This window comes from Pagrus major, chromosome 6 (assembly GCF_040436345.1).
Source record: "Pagrus major chromosome 6, Pma_NU_1.0".
NCBI classification, from domain to species: Eukaryota; Metazoa; Chordata; class Actinopteri; order Spariformes; family Sparidae; genus Pagrus; species Pagrus major.
Window position 1 is genome coordinate 38,518,543 of NC_133220.1, and position 22,726 is coordinate 38,541,268.

Consider the following 22,726-nt stretch of genomic DNA (forward strand, 5'->3'; position numbering starts at 1 on the left):
ACATCTGTACAGTTTTGTCCAGGAATGTCTAAAGTATTCAAAATTGAAAGTGTATATGTTCACAGTATGCTGAGGACAGTCGAGCTCTGTTCCATAAAAATATCTAATCATGCTGCTCATGTGTTGCTTTACAGGCCAGAATTCAAGGACTATGTTTGGTGGAACTCTGTCATTCTGTATTTACTCCTTGTTTTGCATTATCTCTAAATTGTTTGAATAAAGTTTTGAAAATGATAAATGCTTTTTCTTTACACTTCCATCATAAACACCCAACCCATTACTGTTCTTACACTTTACATGATGCACTAATAATAACAACTGAATTAGGCAAGACTCTTGTTGATTCCATTTCTTGGAACACGTGTAAATAAATAACACTACAAAAATAGTATACCTTTTATCATTTAGACAATATACAGTAAAATTAGCACAAACAACTATATACAGGAAGGACGTCCAGAGGTTTCTTGACCGGTTATGCTATTGATGTCGGTGCTGTCTCAATCCCCTACTGTTTTGGCAGTGATTGTCCTGTAAAAAGAACAACACAATTACTTATCTGACCGTAAATACAGCTTTTCAAGGACCTTGAAATTACTTTCAATTTATTATAACACCACAACTTGAGTTGCATTTTATGCAGTGACAAATATTCCTGAAAACAACCAGAAATAGTCTCTGTTACATCAGAATTGTGCCATTTACAGTCATTTCATATTTACCAATTCTACTTTTGGGGGGGTTAGCAAAATGTCACTTTCAGAGTAATTTACATAGTTTCACATTCTCATTATTTTTTCTCTGCATTTTGACAGTAGTGTGTACAAGCTCTACTTGCTGGACTTTTTGTTGTACCTTGGAGTACTTGGCCTAAGAGAAAGGAGTTCCATCATCTCTGCAAATATTATAATAATTACAGAAAACTGGATAAGGATGGAGAACTAAATGTGTTTACAGGACATAAAGTTACATCTAAATGTGTTTATGGGGCATGAAATGTTATTGATTCTGTCAAAGACAACACAGGACTGTTGCTATGTAAAAAAAAAAAAAAGAGAAGTCTGGAGTTAGGTGGGTGATGGGAAGCTTATGTGATGGGTGGCAAGCAATTATTTATAGGGATTGTCAGGTGCATTCTGTGTTTCCCACATTCTACTGTGGTCAGCTGACAGTCAGATCATGAACTGAAATGCAAAGTCTATTTTCTTTTAAAAAATGTCTTACTAATATGCAATAATCTCAAGCAGTAGGCTAACATGTGATTGCTTGGACCAGTACTTGAAGCATTTTCCCGGTGCAGCTAATGAGATGATATAATTCCTTTTCCTATTGTATTCCTGCTAAGGAGCACATTCACATGCACATAAAACAAACCAACTTGATATGAAAGTACACATGTATATATGAAATGTATCTATCAAAGACGCATATTACATGAATAACAGTGGTCTGATCGATGTTGCTGTCAGCATCAAGTTACACTCACCCGTCTCTACAGAAATAGTGGAAACATCAGGACATGGTTCTGCTGTGAACTGACGCTTTAAGGGCTGGAAGTTGATGCGTCCCTCTCATAGCTATAGGACACAGAAATAGGAAACATCAGCACATTTGTAAAACATCTAGTTCAAAGTCTATACGAATGACGTCACATAAGTACCATCTAACAACATCGTCTCACAAATACAATGAAACTATATTCACGATATATGTAATCTTCCCAGGACCTCTGAACAGTGGACTTGGCCTTTCACACGTGTAGCACACAAGAATTAGTCCGCCTCTCACATACAGCTCGTCTGGCTAATGTCGCTGGTGATGAGAAGTGTGGCTGTAGTTTCTCTGCCATTCTTGTCGTAAACAGTCCGCCTTAGCTCTAGAAAGCCGGTCATGCGCAATGAGTGATGGGCGGAGTCAGCACAGGGTGGGGAGGGTGGTCAGGTATGATTGATTGACAGGTAGTCCGTCCATACAAAATTGTTAGGCCGGTTAAATTGATTGGAAGTTTTTACAGCCCTGTGGCTGCCAGAGACAATGGATTTCGGCTTTTTTTCAAATCATTTAATATTTTGATTGCTGTCAGGATGTTAAGAAATGTTATACAAATATGATAGAAAATGCTTTTGAACAGAATTACCTACCCAAGTTTTAAACAAATGGTGCTGCCAAACAAAACAATGTCTCATTTTAAATCATCTTACCTGCAAAGAATGTGGATCCACCTGTCATTTCTTCACCATGAAATGCCTTTACCTGTGTTTGCGCAGGTGCACTGATTGTCTAATGATATTGGAGCAGTAGCTCTGAGCGTCTAATACTGCTGCGGATGGGTTTACTTTGGAGTCATGAACGTGAAAGCCCACTGCATCTGAAACAGACGCTAAGGAGGACCTTGTGTGTCAAAAAATTAGAGTGAGACTGTGTTGAAAAGATAGAGAAAACAGGCGAGTAGTGTGTCTTTCACTGCTAATGTAGCTACACTTGCTTTGAATGACGCTCCTGGTCTGCCTCTGTTTCACCACAAAGTACTCACAGTTTTCCTGGGTGACCAACTGCTGACCCAGGCCAGAGTGAATCTGCATTGGCGGACACTGGCTGCTTGGCTTGCCTGTATCGTCTCCTCCCCTCCTCATGCTGCTGTGACCTGCACACTCTCTTCTCTCTGCTCCTCTTGAAATCAGGTCAATTGTTTGTGGCCCTGCTGCACTTGATGCTCATCCGTAATCACAAGATGGAGGTGTGTCTCTCCAAGGGTAATTAGAGTTCATCTGTCCACACGAAATTCATTACACAACCCAGATGGCTAATAAAAAAAGACAGCAGCCCGTTATTACATTGTAAAACACAACAAATCAGTAAAAAAAACAATAAAAAGTCACAGCAATCAATAAAACCTGATAAAACATAACAGTATGCAAAATGTACAAAAAACATATAAATAAAACCATGCAACACAGATATTTCTGAGCTGTTAACATTCAGAGGCGATCCAGGTGAGGGCTGGTGCCCCCCGCCCTCATGGGGGTCAAAACTATTAACCAAAGAGAGCATCATCCTTCCTTTAAGGGAGTCTTGAGACTGGGAGGTGACATGTAATGTCGTCAGAGGTGACGAGTCTTTTAAGAGGTTGTGGTTTACAGGTTTGACAAGGTGGCACTCTCAGCTTCTCAATGCTACCAAATATCAAATACATGAATTAACAAGATATCACATAGTAAGAAACATTACCAATTATTTTCCAACATTATTAATCCAGGTTTGAAATGTTATGAGTGGCAATCATCTCATAAGCATTAAATACATCTATGCATTGATACATTAATATCTTTACATTGGCACAGTGAAATCAAACCAGGAATTAAAATCAACACTATTGTCAAAGGATTGTTCCTGCTTCTCTTGGATGAGGAGGACTATAGGTGTTAGTTAACAGACAAGCATGTAGATTAGCATCTACACAAGCCACAGCACCCTGGGGTCAGGGGTCCTGTGGTCCTGAGAGAGCAGTTCACACTTCTTTGTGAACTCTGGGCCATGTCTGATGATGTGGAATTGGTGACCAGATAGGTTGGTCCTTGGTCTTTGATGTGCTCGAGACAATGTCCCCCCTGGGGGGTGTCCTGAAGACACCAGGCCATCAAATGAAAATGAAAGCAGGGGTGATAATCCTACATATTCCCCTCTTTTGCAGCTACACAGCCATCTCTGGCAGTGGAGGTGCGATTTGCAGGTGTGATTATCAACATGTGGCAGATAGTTATAACAATACTTATACAATACCCCCTTTTCCTGCCTGCAAACCAAATTGATTGAACATTTAATGCTTCTACCAGCACACTTTAAAATCATTATAAAGTAACTGTTTTATTCATTCGCCATTATGTTCATCACACTCAGTCAAAATTCATGTTCAAAGTAAAGAAAATTCCATTGTTTCCAAGCCTGAGTTATTCATTTAAGATTTATGTTGCATTTTTAATGTGTGTGTACAGCACACAAAACTCTGTTACCGTTTCAAACAATGCTTCTTCTTGTTTTTCTTTTGCTATTGCTCTTCATGTTGCCCTGTCCTCTTGTTCCACTTTTGGCTTTTACTTACTCTCTTACTCTTCTTTGTTCTCATACAGTTATTTTTGCCTTTTTGTTTTGCATGCAAGTTTCATTTCTTAATCTGGTAGCCAAGTTTCAATGCCAACTGAGTCTATTATAACTTTGTTACAAATTTTATACAACATTGCAGTTTTTCTGAGGACTTAGAATGATTTGGCATTGGCTGAATGACACAAAACTTTCAAAGTTATCCGGTAAAGCCAATAACACCGAAGTAGTGTTTTTTGCCATCAACCCGCCAGAGAGATTGTCCTACATCTCCACCACTAAGCAGCTTCTAACAGGAAACGTCTGCTGGCAGACTGCACAACTGCAGAAGAAAGACCTGGTAGAACTCTTTCGCTGGCAACCACGTCACCTCAGGGACAACACCACCCAGAGTTTGCCGTGAAGAGGTTTCCGACCACCGCATCCAATGCCATGGGTTCCAACCGAGCTCATCTCCTGCACGGCCTTTGCAGGTCAAAGTAGGCACGAACCATCTTCTTAAACTGCTCATGACTGGGTTATTATCAAAATAATATAATAATAGTCTTATTGACAGTAATTAACCTCCAAATTTTGCATTTTACTTCAATGTTACTAGAATCCACATTCTGATTCACTATCATCATCCGATTGCTTGTGTACATTAAATATTCATGTTTGATAATCATTTAATTTAAGTCATGGGATAAGTATTTGGTCAATTAATTAATATTTTCATTTGGACCCAGTTGTTGTTCTGTGTATTCCTTTGGAGTGGAGAACGGAGATTTATTTAACCGAGAAGTCACACTTTTGGATATTTGACTGATAACTTAGAAATAGATTATTGATTAGATTTAATTTTCCCCTTCGGAGGTGGTGCCCCCAGAAAAAGTGCAAAATATTTGAGATTCCACTACACAACTATTAGTTGCAAAAGAAAGAATTTTGTAAAAGAATGGTAGGTGTTACCTAGGGGTAGAATGTAACTAAATCGATTCATTCAAATGTGGTACTTTGCTTGAGTTTGATTTCTTGATTATATTCATCTACACTCACTGAGGTAACACTTCTTACACAAAGCTTTAACTTGCAACAGGGTTACAGTTTAGGATTGGTACTTTCAAAGGGTAAAAGGTCTAAATACTTATTCTCATTAATTATAAAAGTTAAAAGGGAGGTTCAGGCTTATGGCAATCAAGATACTCTCAGTTGTTGAAAATGCATGTCAAAAGTGGCACAGTCATGTGAAGTGTCATGTCAAGTGTGAAATTCTTTTCAGCCTTTAATTTCAATTCTTAAACTCAGTACTACTCATAGACTAAAATGGTTAAAATAATCTGTGAGTAAGAACTCTGTTATCAAAACTGTTAACTCTTCCCTTTGCTCAGTTTCTACTGGAGTTGCATCTGGTCACTAAATGTAATTGTCCACTTCTAATGGAGGACTGTGCGCCTGGGCTTTATTCAGGGGCTTTGTCTGTCAAATTTCATTCTCAGTTGTGCTTATAAGCTTACTGAGTATTCAACATTTCTTTATCCCAAAGGTTCTTGAAAAATAGAAAAGATACATTCTAAATTTAGTTCTGTGCACAGAAATAATTCAGTCATTGAGTGTATTCAGATTAGGGTTGGGTACCGTTGACATTTGAACCAATACCTGTTCCGATACCGAAACCTGGAATTTGATACCGGCACCCAACAGTACCTTTTTTCGGTCCTTTGATCTTTCTGTAATAACAAAAAAAGTAATTTCAGTTCTAACCAGTTGACCAGCCATGTAGCGTTTTGACGGTTCCTGGGTGCCAGTCAGAGTATAAATCTGACAGGAATACATTTTGTTTTGTTTGTTTTGTCTAAACATCCAGACAGCATTCAAAACATGAAATGATTTGAAAAAAAACCCGAAAAAAAATCCATTGTCTCTGGCAGCAACAGGGCTGTAAAAACTTCATCCAATCAATTGTACCAGCCCGACAATTTTGTATGGACAGACTACACTGCAAAAAGCCAGCTTTCAAAAACAAGAAAAAAAAAAGTACAAAAATTAGGTGTATATTCCTTAAAATGAGCAAAATTATCTGCCAATAGAACAAGAAAATTTGGCTTGTCAAGACTTTCCAAAACAAGTAAAAATATCTAACCTCAATGAAAACACAAATACCTCAAAATTAGTGTATTCTCACTAATAACAAGTGCATTTTTCTTGATTTAAATGAACTATATGAGAGCTATTTTCTCAGTATATTTTAAAATATTCTGAAAGGTTAACTGTATAATAATAAACATAATAATATAAACATCTGACACTGCCAAATTCCTGTGACACCTCAACAAACTGTATCATCCAAGGCAAACATTACTAGATACATGCATACATTTCTTTCCTCAAGGATGTGAAGCATACCCTCACTTGCATGTCCCAACTTCTCTGGTGGAGCAATAGGCGATGGGAACATGTCAGGCAAAGCCTTCATCATGGCAATGGTTTGCTTTACTGTGAAAAACAAAACTGTCTCATTTTATTTACGGAAGTCAGTTATTTAAAAAAAAAACAACATTACACTAAGATGGGTTTAGGGATGCCACAGCAAACACATTTTGCCACCAATTAAGGACTCTCTATTAAGTCTGTAATTACCTGTATTCACCAACGGAGGCCTCATGACTTTTTTGAAAACTCCATAAAACTGGGCCCTCTCACAAAAGGGCCCTCTCACAAAAGGTCCCTCAGCGGTTCTTCAGTTCAGGTACGAAGTGGGAGTTTCCTTGATTGAGGATCCACTGCAGTTCATCCATTATCTGCCACAGAAGTAGAAAAATATCTTTTAAAATCTCGTTCCAATCAAAATCTAGCTAACAAAACTTCCAATTTGTACCAGTTTCTGGATGGAAGTGGACTAAACTGCTTTATGAATTTGACAAATAGGACAAAACTATCACAGAATCTTCACACACAAAGTTCTGTGAAAACATCTATGTTGCTGCAACCTTGAAACAGTATCCACAATTACTGTGCACAACTACAACGTGTAAATGTCTTACTACTATAATCTTATTTAACATAAACAAACTTAAAATGATTTGATTTGCTTACATGATCCACTTCTCTGAAGCAGGGATATGCTTGAAGAATCTTGGTAGGCCTGTCCTGCTCCTTCATGACATCAGAGTCAATATAAGCCCGTCTTGCTTGGTATTCAAGGTCCAACAGCTGGGCAACATCCTTGTTGTTGGGTCTGGGCCTGGATTTGTATAGCTCCTGCAGAGCTTTGTAGTGTCTTGCCTGGCTCTGTGGGCTGTCAGTTGTTTCAGGCCCTCCTGTTGAAATGAATTTACAATCACTGTTTCTACCATTACAGTTTGAAGAAACATAACAACAACAAATACCCAAAGTTACTTACTTTTAGATGAATAATTAATAATTAATGATAACTGGCAATCATTTCAATAATGTCAGTACCAGTGGTAGTTTAAACACCAAAACACAATCTCAATGTAGGTTCTCTAACGAAGTTCCACAGGAGCTTATGGCTGACGCGTGTTGTCCAAACAGAGAAAAAAGTGTGTCTTCCACGACTGTTGGTTTCACAGGTTTATTCGCCAAAAAATACAAAAATAAAGCACAAATTTCCACGTGCACTTAACGATAGGCTACCTGTCCACTCACACTTCAAACAAGTCTCCAATATAATCTCAACTCAGGCTCCACGTTATCAACACGGTCAGAAAAACCGTGCGCTCCTCAGGTCTCCATGGCTTCACACACACACTGCTTCACTTCCTAAACACCGTGCTGCAGCTACTTTCTTAAAGACACAGGCGCCTATTTTCATCTGTATCACCACAGTTATTGTAAACATCAAGAAATGAATTACCTGTGTTTGTGCAAATAATATTTAACTAATAATGATATTCTCAATTAACTATTTTCTTAAATGCAATTAATTATTTAACAATTTTGAAATACAACGTTTATACTCCATAATGTACTGAAATTATTATTAACTGCTTTATCAGTAACACGGCACCTACATTACCGGCCCCTAATTGTTCTGATAATGTGACTCTGAACAATTACCACAATTTCTGAAACATTCAATTTTTAAACACAAAGACTGCCATATGGCCGTACTGGCATATGAAATGTCCACTGTTTTTTCTATTAACTTCAAACAAGAATACAAAGTCCATTAGCAGCCAATCTTCGTCTTCATCAGCTGTGTAGAAAAGGATAGACTGATAGAAAAAGAGGAGAGAGACAGAAAGAGAAAGAGCCAGAGGTTACCAGCACTTGGCTCATCGTGGGAGCTCAGTCTTTACCACTGGCCCATTCAGACTCCACGAGCAGACATATCTTTGTAATGGGTCTGTCCAAGATGTTAGTCTTTGTCTTTATCCGCACTCTGCGAACAAGACCCTTCTTGTCAGGAACAGTCTCGACGATCTTTCCCATAATCCACGAGTTTCTCAGCGCGCAGTCATCCACTAGAAGAACCACGTCTCCTTCTGAGAAGTTTCGTGAAGCTGTGGCCCAGCGCTGGCGCTCCTGGAGTTGAGGCAGGTATTCTTTGATCCACCTCTTCCAAAACAGGTTGGACAAATATTGTACCTGTCTCCATTTACGCCGTACATAGATGTCATCCTTGTTGAACAATCCTGGAGGTAAGTTTGGTTTCGTTTTCAAAAGTAGAAGATGATTAGGCGTCAGCGCCTCCAAATCGTTCGGGTCATTGGACGCCTTTGTGATAGGTCGGCTATTAATGATCGACTCCGCCTCACACAACACTGTGCGAAGGCTTTCTTCATCCATGAGTTGTTCTTTCACAGTGGAGTTCAGCACCTTTCTTATTGACCTTATGAGCCGCTCCCATGTGCCTCCATGATGCGACGCAGCCGGAGGTTTGAATGTCCACTTGACTTTGTGTTGATGAAACAAGTGCTGAAACTTAGAGGAATTCCAGTCAGCGATGGACTCCTTCAACTCGCGGTTCGCTCCAATGAAATTCGTCCCATTATCTGAGCGAATCTCTTCCACTTGACCTCGCCGTGCTATAAATCGCCGGAGTGCGTTTATGCACGAATCCGTGTCCAATGAGGAGGCGAGCTCAATATGCACTGCCCGGACAGCTAGGCAAGTGAATATGACTCCATACCTTTTTAAGATACTTCTCCCCCGTTTCACTTCTAATGGTCCGAAATAATCCACTCCTACTCTCGTGAAGGGTGGATCATCTGGCATCACTCGTTGCAGTGGAAGGTCGGCCATTAGTTTTCTCCCAGCTTTTCCATGTAAGCGTCGACACATCACACACTTTCCACATATCTTTCTGATAGCCGTGTTGGCATTCGTCATCCAAAACTTCTGGCGCAACTCAGCCAGCATGTGGTTGCGCCCTGCATGCCCAGTTTCTTTATGAATCTGTTGAAGAACCAAATCTGAAATGTGGAAGTCTCTGGACAGAATGATTGGTTGCTTGTTACTCACCGGCATGGCCGCCCGACTCAGCCTTCCACCAACCCGCAGCACGCCGTCCTGAAGTACGGGGTTCAGCTTGTACAAGGTGCTGCTGCGCTTCACATATTGTCTTTTGTTCAGAGCTGCAATCTCTTCTGAGAATTTCTCCTCCTGACAGAATTGGATAATGTGAAGCTCCGCCTTTTCCAGGTCTTCCACTGAAATGTGTGTGCTCTTGTAGCTTTCTTTAAAGGAGTTCATCTGACTTTTGATCAGCTGCTGACCGTCCAAGCATGCTTCCTCATTGGCTGCACACAGCTCTTTCCTCCTTTGACATAGACTCCACAGCAAATCTTTAAGCTTCAATAACCACGCCACAGTCCGTTTCAACTTCATCCAAGATGAGAAGTAGTGGATCAGTTTCTTAAATGGAGTTACACTTTCCTCCCCGCCTAAGATGTTAACTGTAACTCTTTTGATCTCAGGATCATCCAAAGCAATTTCTGCATCGCTCAACGGACTCTTTGGCCAGCACTCGACTGGACTGCAGAGAAACTCTGGACCTGAAATCCAACTCATGTTCTTCATGAAGTCACTCACTTTTTGCCCCCTAGAGGCGCAGTCCGCTGGATTCTTGTCGGTGCCAACATGTCTCCATTGTTCCACATCAGAGCCTTTCAAAATGGCGGACACTCTGTTTGCCACAAATGTTCTGTAACGTGTTGTCTCATTTTGCAGATACTTTAGTACTACTGTACTATCAGTCCAAAATATTGATTGTGCAAGGTCAAGTTGCAACTCTCTTCTCAGGACCCCATCCATTTTCACTGCCACTGTAGCAGCGGTAAGATCCATCCGTGGAATGGTGGGCGACCTGAGAGGCGCCACTCTGGACTTGCCCATCAAAAACGCACAATGCATTTTGTCACTTGAGTTACGCATGAGGAGGTAACTGACGGATCCATATGCGTACTCGCTTGCATCAGCGAAGTGATGCAATTGTGCAAACTCACAATCTTCAAATCCTTCAGGCTTCAAGCATCTGGGAAAACTGAAGTGCTCTAAACCAGTAAGACTGGCTAGCCAGTCGCACCACCTCTTTTTGATGTGCTCAGGTAAGTCGTCGTCCCATCCGATCTTCAACCTGCACAACTCTTGGAGAATAGTCTTTGCTGGCAAAACCACAGGTGCTAGCACGCCCAGTGGATCGTATACTGATCCGACGACTGAGAGAAGTCCCCTTCTTGTGAATGGACGGTCCCTGATGGTGATTTTAAACTTAAATGTGTCGGACTCCACACACCAGTTGAGACCCAGGGCTCTCTCCATAGGAAGTTCATCCTGATCAAGATCCAAAGTTTTCATCTCTTTTGCCAATTCAGACTTTGGGATGGAGTCGAGCACCTTGCGACGGTTGCTCACCCATTTGGTGAGACGAAAGCCTCCATGGCCACAGATTTTCATGAGGTCTTGGCACATCGTTATGGCTTCATCTTCTGTAGCGACAGACTTGAGGCAGTCGTCTACATAAAAATTCTGTAGGACTGTCTGTACAACCTCAGCTCTGAACTGTTGACTCTGATCTTCAGCGCACTTCTTCAGTGCAAAACTGGCGCAGCTGGGCGAAGAAGTGGCTCCAAACAGGTGAACGGTCATCTTGTGTTCAGCCAAAGCTTGATTGTAATCTCCACCTGGCCACCATAGAAACCTCAGCAAATTGGAGTCGTCTTCAGCCACTTTAACCTGGTGAAACATTGCTTCGACGTCCGCCATGATAGTGACAGGTTCTTGTCTGAATCTGATGACGACCCCGATCAGACTGCTGGTTAAATCAGGACCTTGCAAAAGTTGGTCATTTAGTGACGTTCCCTGATAGGAAGCCGCGCAGTCGAACACAACTCTCAGTTTCTGCTTCACAGGGTGATATACGGCTGTATGCGGAATGTACCACACTTTACCTTCCTTATGCTTCAGATCTTCCCCAGACAATTGGACAGCATAGCCCTTCTGAAGAATATCGTCCATGAAGTCTGTGTATTCTTTGTGAAAGCAGTCGTTCCTGATAAATTTCCGCTTTAGATTCTGTGCTCGCTGCTCAGCCATTATGCGGTTATTTGGCAAGTTCACCATTCTGTTCTTCACAGGCAAACATATGACGTAGTGGCCGTCAACCAGTTTAGTGGAATCCATGACCATGTCCATGAACTGGTGATCCTCTTTAGACATTTCCACTTCATCATGTTTTCCTCCCTCTGGGAAATCCATCTGAAACTGTTGAAGCCACAGGTTCTCCAAACTGGCCACAGAGATGCGGTTTGCCATGGTCTTGGTAGGTTTCCTTTTATCTGTCCAACTGCAGCTTTCCCTTAAAGGCCCGTTCACAGTCCAGCCAAGCTTGGTTCTTATTGCATATGGTCCATTACCAACGCTGCTCACAACCTCCCACGGCTCTATAGCTTTTGGCACGTTTGCTCCAATGAGCAATCCGATGTCAGCTTCGATCTGAGGCAGTTGTATTTCTTTAAGGTGTGGCCACCTTTCAAGATCCTTCTGTTGTGGTATGTTTTCTTTTCCTACAGGTATTGTCTTATGAGTGAAAGCATCTGGAAGATCAATAAACTCATCACTCGACAAACTACTGACCTCCAGACCGGATACCACGTAAGTACTCACAGGTTTCTCTTCATTCATGGTTCTTAACAGCATGTCTGTCTTTCGTCCACTAAGCTTCAAATTGTTCATAAGTGCCTCAGTACAAAACGTGGCAGAGCTGCCCGGGTCAAGGAAGGCGTACGTCCGCACTACCTCACTTCCAAACTTGGACTTGACTTGGACAGGAACTATAGCGAGTGTGCAGTCGTCCTCTCCGGCCCCAGTCAGCTCATGACCCTCAGACTGAGCGCAGACGAATGCACTCAAGACTGTCTGACCGGCGCTGTCATTTCTCCTTTTTTCTGCATCAGCAACAACATCTTTTTTCTTGATGTGCAGAAGAGTGGGATGTGTTAAAGAACACACCTCACAGCTTGCTTTTGCTTTGCACAGTTTACTCATGTGTCCATGCTTGAGACAGCTGAAACAAAGTCCCTTGTTTCTCAGGAAATCCAGTTTTTCTTTATGAGGCTTGCCTTTAAGTTTGTAACAAGTCTCCATAATGTGTTCACCTTTACAGAAGAGACACGCCGGTGTTGATGGTGAAACAGGAGCAGAGTTTTCCAGTTGCTCCGCAGCCCTCTGTTCCAGCCTTACAGCGCTTGTGGTGAAAGACCTCTTGATTATGCCTCTTCTCTGTTCTTTGTTATTGCTTTGTTTAGGTGATGTTGTTTTAGCTGCCATGTTATCCTTGATGTCACCAAAGACTGGGTGAAGAGCAACTTTGGCTTGTTTGTGAATAAAGTCTGCCAAATCCTTAAACTTGACTCTTCTATCACCATCCTCTTGTATGCGACACACAACACCTCTCCACCTTTCACGCAGCTTGAATGGAAGCTTTGCAACTATAGCCTTCAAGTTTGCAACATTGTCCAGTTCTTCCATATAACTCACCTCAGTCATGGTGTTACAGCATGCTGTCAGGAAGAGTGAGAAGGCGTTCAGAGCCTCTGCATCCTCTGGCTTGATAGGTGTCCAGTCCAACACTTTGTTCATGTAGGCTACAGCGATTTTATAATTGTTTCCAAAATGTTCTTTTAGTAGCTGTTTGGCCCGTTGGTAGCCTGCATCTGGTTTCATGTGAAGGCAACTCTTTATCAGCTCCTTTGGCTGTCCATCAGTGAACTGCTCCAAGTAGTAGAGACGATCCTTAAAGCTTTCAGTGCGGGATTCTACGCCATGCTCGAAGGCTCTCACAAATGAATTGTAATCCAGAGGATCTCCGCTGAAAGTAGGAATGTCTAATGGAGGCAGTGTCATCATTCTCTGTTGTTTAACCATTAGCTCTGTTATGTTATTCTGTCTTGACATAACACTACAGAGAGTCTCCACGGTGTGATCACCTGTTACAAACTCACCACTGGACTGTCGTGATGTGGTAAATTCAGGTTGCAGTGGCCTAAACTCACCATTTCCATTCCTCATGTCATGTGGATTTTGACTCACAGGTAATGGTAAGTATCCAGACTCCATAGTCAGTCCACCTCCTGCGCTTACATGTGACAGGCGTTCACTTTCATAATTTTCCAAGACTTTCAGTTTAGCATCGGAGGCTGCGATGGCAGTTTGCAGATCCAAAGCTTCTCTTTTAGCTTTTAGCTCGGCTTCTTGACGTTCAAGATCTTGCTTTTGTTGAAGAGCTGCAGCTTTTGCCAGCAACGAAGCTCTCTCCACTTCAGCTTTGAGGCGCGCTGACGAAGCAGTAGACACCTTGCTCCCAACAGCTGAACCACGCCGTCTGCTCCTACTGCTTTCAGCAGCTGACGCCAACGATACACTATCCCCTGGATGTATGCTTGCATCACATTCTTTAGCTTCTTTAGCTCGATCATCAGCTGCCTTTATCCACGTCTCCACATGTTGCATAAAACCACGATTGTGCATTAACTTGGGCTTAAACCATGAACTCTGATCCTTTTCCTGTTCTTCTTCATGCAACAGTCTTGCTAAAGCATCATTAGTCTTGCACCATTCCTCTAGCGAGTCTTGAAATTCCAGACGTAGCTTCTGCTTAACTGCGTTTACATTAGCATCGTCCTCCATTAGCCGCTCGATCTCGTTAGCTTGGCTCGTTAAATGGCCCAGTTTAGCTTTCCTGGACTGAGTTAATCGATGCACTTTTTCCGCGACAGCCCTCTCTGTCATTTTCTTTTCTCTCTTTCCACAAGTTAGCTCTTCATAGCATATTTCTTCCATAATGTCCACTTGCAAAGGATTAACAACATCGGCTAGCTCGCTTACCGTAGCTCTCTTTTTCTTTTGTTGATCCACGTGGGCTCAAAAATCAATAATCCACACGGCCTTTCATCAACGAGCTCTCGCTGTTACGTTGTCCACTGAAGCAGTCCACAGTTTCCACGAGTCTTGTCCTTTCCAGTAGTTTCCACGGAGAAGACTTGGGTTTTTCTGACTAAATGTAGGTTCTCTAACGAAGTTCCACAGGAGCTTATGGCTGACGCGTGTTGTCCAAACAGAGAAAAAAGTGTGTCCTCCACGACTGTTGGTTTCACAGGTTTATTCGCCAAAAAATACAAAAATAAAGCACAAATTTCCACGTGCACTTAACGATAGGCTACCTGTCCACTCACACTTCAAACAAGTCTCCAATATAATCTCAACTCAGGCTCCACGTTATCAACACGGTCAGAAAAACCGTGCGCTCCTCAGGTCTCCATGGCTTCACACACACACTGCTTCACTTCCTAAACACCGTGCTGCAGCTACTTTCTTAAAGACACAGGCGCCTATTTTCATCTGTATCACCACAGTTATTGTAAACATCAAGAAATGAATTACCTGTGTTTGTGCAAATAATATTTAACTAATAATGATATTCTCAATTAACTATTTTCTTAAATGCAATTAATTATTTAACAATTTTGAAATACAACGTTTATACTCCATAATGTACTGAAATTATTATTAACTGCTTTATCAGTAACACGGCACCTACACTCAATATGTGCTCTTACTATCCACTTGTTCAGCCTCTGGGGAACTGCCTGTCGACTGTGGTGATCTTTCCAAGATTAAAGTTGAATCATTGGACTCGGTGTCATCAGTGGATGACTCCTGGCTGCTGCTGCTCTCAAAGCTAATGCCCCGTCGCCTCTTTCTTGAAGGAGTTGCTCCCGGCTTCTTTTTGGGGGGTGTCACATTCTGGACCCTTTTCAAAAGCTGCTTCTTCACAGATTCCTGACAAAAACACAAAACAGATTGTGTAAAAATCACATTAATCAAAATAAAATTAAACCATACAAGCACTGATCCTAAATAAAGATATCCTCCTACCCACTCAGCTCAACTGGCTGCAGACCTGTCCCGCAGCATTGGGTAGTACTCAATGAGATGATTAGCCATCAAAGTTAGCTCACGGCTGCATGGATATTGGAAGTCATCCCCTGCAGCTCTCTTGGTGGCAATCATGCTTGTTACTGTATTCCTTATTAAGCGACAGCAAAGCTCTTTGGAGAGTGTATAGTCTCCTTCTTGTCCAGCACGTTGTTTTTCAAAAAAGGTGGTTCTTGACTGATCCAGCTCTGTGTCTGTGTATACAACATATTGTGGACTTACAAGCTGTACAGTTCTGCTGGTGTCCTGGGTTTGAAGTGGTGGCCAAAAGGGTTGGGGTAGTGGGGCAGTGGGAACTGGCAAGCTCACAAGTCCCAGAGGAGGTGCCTGGTCGAAGCTGGTCTGACTCTTCACCCTGAAAAAGACAAACATTTATCTCGTAGTAATTATAAGTAAATAGCAGTGCACTAGACACAACAACACCAAAAAGGCAATGCCTCACTGACATTATGAATCACAGCATGATTAAATATCCACAATGTTAAAATTTAATATCACCTCACCTCATTTCCATGTGTCATCCTCCAAATGGCTCTCCTTCTTAAAAAGTGCTCAGGCTCAGTGCTCAAGTCTGCCTGCCATTTCCACTAAAGGCAGAAATGATTGGTGATGACACATCAACCAGTGTTTCCCATTAATTAAGGAGACTTTGGCACCGCCATCTCTCATCTCCTTCAGTCAGCCCCTTCCACCGCTTGGACTAGGTCTCTCTCTTGCGCACACACATATGCAGATCGTGCTGGAACATTAATAAATGCTAAGCGCGCCAAATAGCTAATTGTACAGTGTTCCAATTCCCCCGCGAATATGCCCCCCCACCATCCCCACTGCGCAGAGGGTCCGAGACCTTCCCGCTATGTCTCTTGGAAAATGGTACATGAGTCATGCTAACATAAACCAACAAATTAAGCCAAAGCTAAACTAAGCTAACTGCCTACATTCTGTACCTTAAAAACGGTTTCTGGCAATAAAACACTATCAATAAATTTTGAAGGGATGACTGTTAGTGTAGTTACTAACTGTTCATAGCCCACATGTAATAGCTCAGCAAGTAAACCAGTTTGTTTGTTAAAATTAGCATGTTAGCACTTGTTAGCCAACTTCACAATTAGCTTAACTTGCAAAGACAGGCAAAAGCAAATTAACATTACCTTTCAATTCTGCGACTGTTGTAGGATCCATACCCGAAAAAGCCCTTCCACCTTCATCCATGGCGTTGCGATTTTAGAGGACTTAAAAACAGCTTAAAGGTGACATATTATGCTCATTTCTGCTTGTTGACATGGTTCCTTGATGTCTAAATGGAATGACAGTAACATGCTTTGGTCGAAAAAAACGAAGGATTGAGCACAGCAGGGTTGTTTACACACCAGTTTCACAGCCCTGCTCTAAGCGGCCGGTTTGAGTGCCTTTCCCTTTAATACTAATGAGCTACTGCGTGCGCCGCCCACCTCTTCCTGCCGGGCGGAAGACGTGAGGACGGCATCGCGTGACCATGGCAACGAGCTATACACATTTGCGAAGCAACTTTTCTGTGTCCATGCCTGCATATAACTGATAGTAGCACAGCAGACATGTAGCAGGTAACCCCTGTCTCTGGCTCCAAGACAAAGTAGTGATTGCTTTACTGCAGGTAACGTGCAGGTCACTGTCCTTTAGCACAACATGCTAATAAATTAACGTAGCTCACCGTCCGCGAACAACTGAGACGATTTCATACAATCTCCTCTGCTTGTTCACGGCGGAACAGCAGCTCACCGTCCGCTAACAACCGAGACATTTCACCCCGTCTCCTCTGCTTGTTCACGGCCAAGCAGTGGTTCACCGGCCGGTTAGAAGCGATAAAATCTCAATATCCTAATTCATTTTCTCAATTCACTGTCATGTTTTAAAAGAGTGCTGATATGACAAATTAACGTTTGGTAACATTAACATTATCGTGAATACTACGGCCAGTAAGCCCAACGTTGATAACTTAGTTCAGCCTCATATTTACATCGACGGTTAGCGTTAGCTCATGTGCTAAACGGCCAAAGTAACACAAACTACACTGTTTTTTAAATACTTACAGTTCCATCATTGACAGTGGGTATGGATCCATCTTTTAAGGGACAATCTTGTTGCCAGTCCAGCGTCCAGTCCTGACCCTGGTTGCTGAAGCAGTCCGTGTGAAGTGACTGGCACAGACCATAACGCTTTTGCTCACTGAAGCTGAGACGTTTCCCTGATAAATAAAATGTAGCCACTTCGCTCTGACATCCTCTTTGGTAGGGAGGCCATGTAGCGAAACAGGAGGATCCGTGCACCCAACGACAGAGCAGCAGTGCTTGGCTTTCGGGTTGTACATGGTAGCGGTCAGGCTGTCGCGTACAAGTGAAGCGAGAGCGAGAAAATGGCGGATCCTCGTTCAGGTAGCTGGCGTAGTGTGGGAGGAGATAGCCAGCGCGAGGGCTGGAGTATGCAAAGTCACAATCCGGTCGAAATCCAAACGGCTCGTTTGGAGACTCAATTCCTGACTCCGGCAGGTACAAAATATTGACTTAGTTGTCGAAAAATCATGCTTAAGGGGTGGGGAGGCACTCCCGATACGCAAATATACATACTAAAGCAAGGAAAAAGTGAGTTTTTCATAATATGTCCCCTTTAAATTTCAGACAGCACGATGGAGGAAAGCTAAAGCGCTAGGCGGCAGCTGCAACTGAACCGACTGTTGACTGACCCCTGTTGGCGCGTTCCCATTTGGAAGGTACCATGTCATAAAATGGGGGTGACATACATGTTGTAAATATTGTACAAACGGAAAACATAACAGACAGAGTCATAATTTGAAATTCCTGCAGTATATTCAAAAATGTATCACTGCAACCGGTTACTCCCATAGAGGCCATTATAAATACTAATTTAAAAAAGATTAATTCATAGAACTCCCCTATTTTGCTAGATAATGTAGTGAAGTACATCAGCGATATATCGGCTGTGTCTCAATTCAGGGGCTGCATCCTTAGAAGGGCGCATTTGAAGGCCAATTGTTACGCTGAGTCTTAGGTAGGAGAACCCAGAAGCGGAGGCGGAGGCAGGGAGTGGGGTATAAGGTGCTTTATTGAGGAAGCAAGGAAGATGCAGGTGATGGAGGGTCCGGGGCCGAGTCCCTGTCGCGGAGCTGAGCGCACGAGGGCGAGGGTTGAATGCTCCGGGGAACACAGAGCAGTGGGAGCGGGCTGGAGAGGTGCAGAGAGCTGGGCGGCTGAGGCAGGGACACAGGTGGTCGGGAGGCCGGTAGCAGCTGAAGGCGAGAAAAATAGTTTTAGTTTTCAATTCCACTGGCGAATAACAAAATATACTAGCCCAGTGGTTCCCAAAGTGGGGGGCGCGCCCCCTAGGGGGGGCGCAGAGCAATTGCAGGGGGGGCGCGGGAAAAACGGGGCGCGGGGCGCGGGAAAAACGAATGAATGAAAATATAAATACAGTAGACTAAATAACACTGCTAGCATAACATGGACAAATTTTTGACGCAGCTCCCACGTAAACGCAAAGCAGAGGATGAAGCATCACCAGATGTGCTTCCAAAGCAATTTCCTTCCAAGGCAAAGACAAGAAAATATGACGACACATATCTTGCCTTTGGCTTCACCTGTACAACAGTGGGTAATGAGGAGAGACCGCAGTGTGTTGTCTGTCTTAAAGTGCTAGCTTGTGACAGCTTGAAGCCGAACAAGCTAAGACGCCACTTGGAGACAAATCATCCAGAGCACAAAGACAAGCCAGTTGACTTTTTCCGACAAAAACAAGTAAACTGCCGTGCTCAACAGTCTCTCTTTACTAAAGCTGCATCCGTGCCGGCAAATGCTCAACTCGCCTCATATAAAGTTGCCTACCGAGTGGCGCAGTGTAAAAAGCCGCACACAATAGCGGAGGAATTAATACTTCCCTGTGCTATGGACATGGTTTCAATTATGTTTGATGACTCTACAGCCAGCAAACTAAGGGCTATTCCTCTGTCCAACAACACCATCGGCAGGCGCATTTATGACATGTCAAAGGACATCGAGGAGCAGCTTAATGATAAGGTGCGAGACGGCCGCTTTTCCCTGCAGATGGATGAAGCCACTGACAGTAACAAAGACTGTTTATTGATAACTTATGTCAGATTCATAGATGGAGATGACATGAGGGAGGAATTGCTTTTCTGCAAACAAATTCCTGGCAGAGCCACAGCAGAAGAACTCTTTAAAATCATTGACACTTACTTGAAAGAGGCCAATCTGAAATGGGAGGACTGTGTGGGGATCTGCACCGACGGGGCGCAGGCTATGGCTGGGAAACAGGGAGGGCTGCAAGCGCTCATCAAGCGCGTCTCCCCCAATGCGCAGTGGACGCACTGCATGATACACCGCGAAGCACTTGCGTCTAAACAGCTGAGTCCCGAGCTGAATGATGTAATGACCCACGTCATTGCCACAGTGAACTACATAAAAACAAGACCTGTCAAAGCCCGGATTTTTTCGGCACTGTGTGAGGAAATGGGCTCCGACCACACAGCTGTTCTGTTCCATAGCGAGTCCCGATGGCTGTCACGTGGGAAAGTGCTGTCCAGGGTCTTTGAACTGCGAGATGAAATCCGCATCTTTTTGGAGGAAGAGGGCAGCGATCTTGCCCACAACTTTCACTGTAACAAGTTCCTCATGAAACTTGCATACCTCAGTGACATTTTTCTGAAACTCAACGAAGTGAATTTACAGTTGCAGGGCAGAAATACACACCTCCCACATCTGGCAGATAAAATCACATCATTCACCAGAAAACTTGAGATGTGGCTGCAGCGAGTGAAAGTTGGACGTGTGGACTCATTTGAGAACCTGAAATCATTCATTGAAGACAACAAGCTGCAGAACACAGTGATCCCATGCATGGAAGCACACATCTCTGCCCTTCAGAAACATTTCCAGAGATATTTCCTGATGCAGGATCCAAAAAAATATGATTGGATCCGTGATCCCTTCAGTGCATCACCACCTGCCGACTTAAGCACATCAGAGGAGGAACAGTTCATTGATGTCACCTCTGACTCAACAATGAGGCTGCAGTTTCAGTCAAAAACACTGGCTGCATTTTGGATTGGAGTGGAGAAAGAGTACCCACTTCTTGGCAAGAGAGCCCTGGCCATACTCCTTCCTTTTGCCACATCCTACCTATGCGAGATAGGGTTTTCTGCTGTGGCCTCCATCAAAACCAAGTACAGATCAAAGCTGGACATTGAGAATGAACTCAGAGTGGCAATCTCAAAATTGCAACCCAGATTTGACAAGATCTGCAGCATGAAGCAGGCCCACATCAGTCACTGAAAAGATGTGAGGATTAAAGGTGCCATTTTTGCACAACAAACCTTTGGGTTTTTGTTCTTGTTTTCCTCTCAGGGAGTTGGTCATGTTTTAAAACCCATTTTTGCAGAGAGGCAATTTTTTCAAAAATGCATTAAATGTTAAATATATAAAAAAGAAACCTGTTACACTGAACATAATTACACAGTTAAGGTGCTTGAAAACTGTTACACTTATTACAATCTGCAGTTTATGGCAGTTCACTTTTATTTTTTCAACAAAAAAAAAAGGTTGAGGTTTGACACCTATTACAAACTGCAGTTTATGGCAGTTCACTTTTATTTTTTCAACAAAAAAAAAAAGGTTGAGGTTTGACACCTATTACAAACTGCAGTTTATGGCAGTTCACTTTTATTTTTTCAACAAAAAAAAAAGGTTGAGGTTTGTATTAATTACAATGTGTGAAATAAACTGCAATGGACTCTGAGAACAAAATGTGTGTATGTCCTTTTTTTGGGGGGGGGGGGCGCAAAAATTTCTTATGTGCCAAAGGGGGGCCCAGCAGAAAAAGTTTGGGAACCACTGTACTAGCCGATCTAGCCGGAGCCATATACCACGTTGGGAGACGAAATCATCTGGCAGCGGGTAACGCCGAGAGCAGGGCTTATGAGCGGGCGCTGATTCTCCAACCTGCTGCAGGTGTGTGGGTCTCAGCTGCTCCGGTGGCCAGCTCCGCCCAGCTTCTCCAAGCACCTCTTCAACACAAAAAAAAAACTACACCAACCCCAGTCTCTGCCACAGACAGTGACAGAATGTAACAGTACCCCCCCCTCAACGGGCGCCTCCAGGCACCCTGCCCGGCTTGTGTGGAAACTCACGGTAGAAATCTGTCAGGAGAGTACAGTCCAGGATCAGGGACCGCGAGACCCAGGAACGTTCCTCCGGGCCGTAACCCGTCCAGTCCACCAGAAACTGGAAACCCCGGCCCCGACGACGAACATCCAGGATCTTGTTAACTGTGTAGGCAGGGCCATTATCGATGAACTGGGTGGGAGGCGGGGGTTCGGCCGGAGGGCTGAGGTCACAGGAGGACACAGGCTTGAGCTGTGAGACGTGGAAAGTGGGGTGTACAGGTAGGGATGCAGGCAGCTTGAGACGAATGGCAGTGGGGTTGATTATGCGATCCACTTCAAAGGGGCCAACGAAGCGAGGGGCGAGCTTGCGGGACTCCACCTGAAGAGGAAGATCCCGGGAAGAGAGCCACACCTTTTGGCCCGGTTGGTACTGGGGAGCGGGAACCCGGTGGCGATCCGCCAGCCGCTGACTCCGCCTAGAGGACCGAGTGATGGCTTCACGGGCCAGCCTCCAGACCTCCCTGCACCGGGCGACATGTGTGTGGACCGAGGGGACCGTGATCTTGCCCTCCTGGGCGGAGAGGAGGGGCGGCTGAAAACCATAGGCGGCCATGAATGGGGTCATTCCAGTGGCTGAGCTGACCAGAGAATTGTGAGAATACTCGACCCACGGGAGGAAGGAGGACCAGGACGTGGGGTTTCGGGCGGTGACGCAGCGGACGGCGGTCTCCAGGTCTTGATTTGCTCTCTCCGCCTGGCCATTAGACTGCGGATGGTAACCTGATGTTAGGCTGGAGGTGGTGCCAAACGCCTTACAGAAAGCCTGCCAGACTTGGGAGGTGAACTGGGGACCACGATCAGAAACTATGTCCGCTGGAAGCCCATGGAGTCGGAAAACATGGAGGACGAGTAGATCAGCGGTCTCTGAGGCGGAGGGGAGCTTAACCAGGGGGATATAGTGGACCATCTTGGAGAATCGGTCAACGATAGTAAGGATGGCGGTGTGTCCATCCGAGG

General features: G+C 43.7%; 1 protein-coding gene across 1 annotated transcript; it reads left to right on the top strand.

Annotated features, from left to right (window-relative positions):
* The first annotated feature begins 19,478 nt into the window (after positions 1-19,478).
* On the top strand, positions 19,479-20,879 carry LOC140997989 (zinc finger BED domain-containing protein 5-like). The gene has a single exon (XM_073468087.1). The coding sequence runs from the start codon at positions 19,479-19,481 to the stop codon at positions 20,877-20,879; it is 1,401 nt and encodes a 466-aa protein (XP_073324188.1).
* Positions 20,880-22,726: the final 1,847 nt, after the last annotated feature.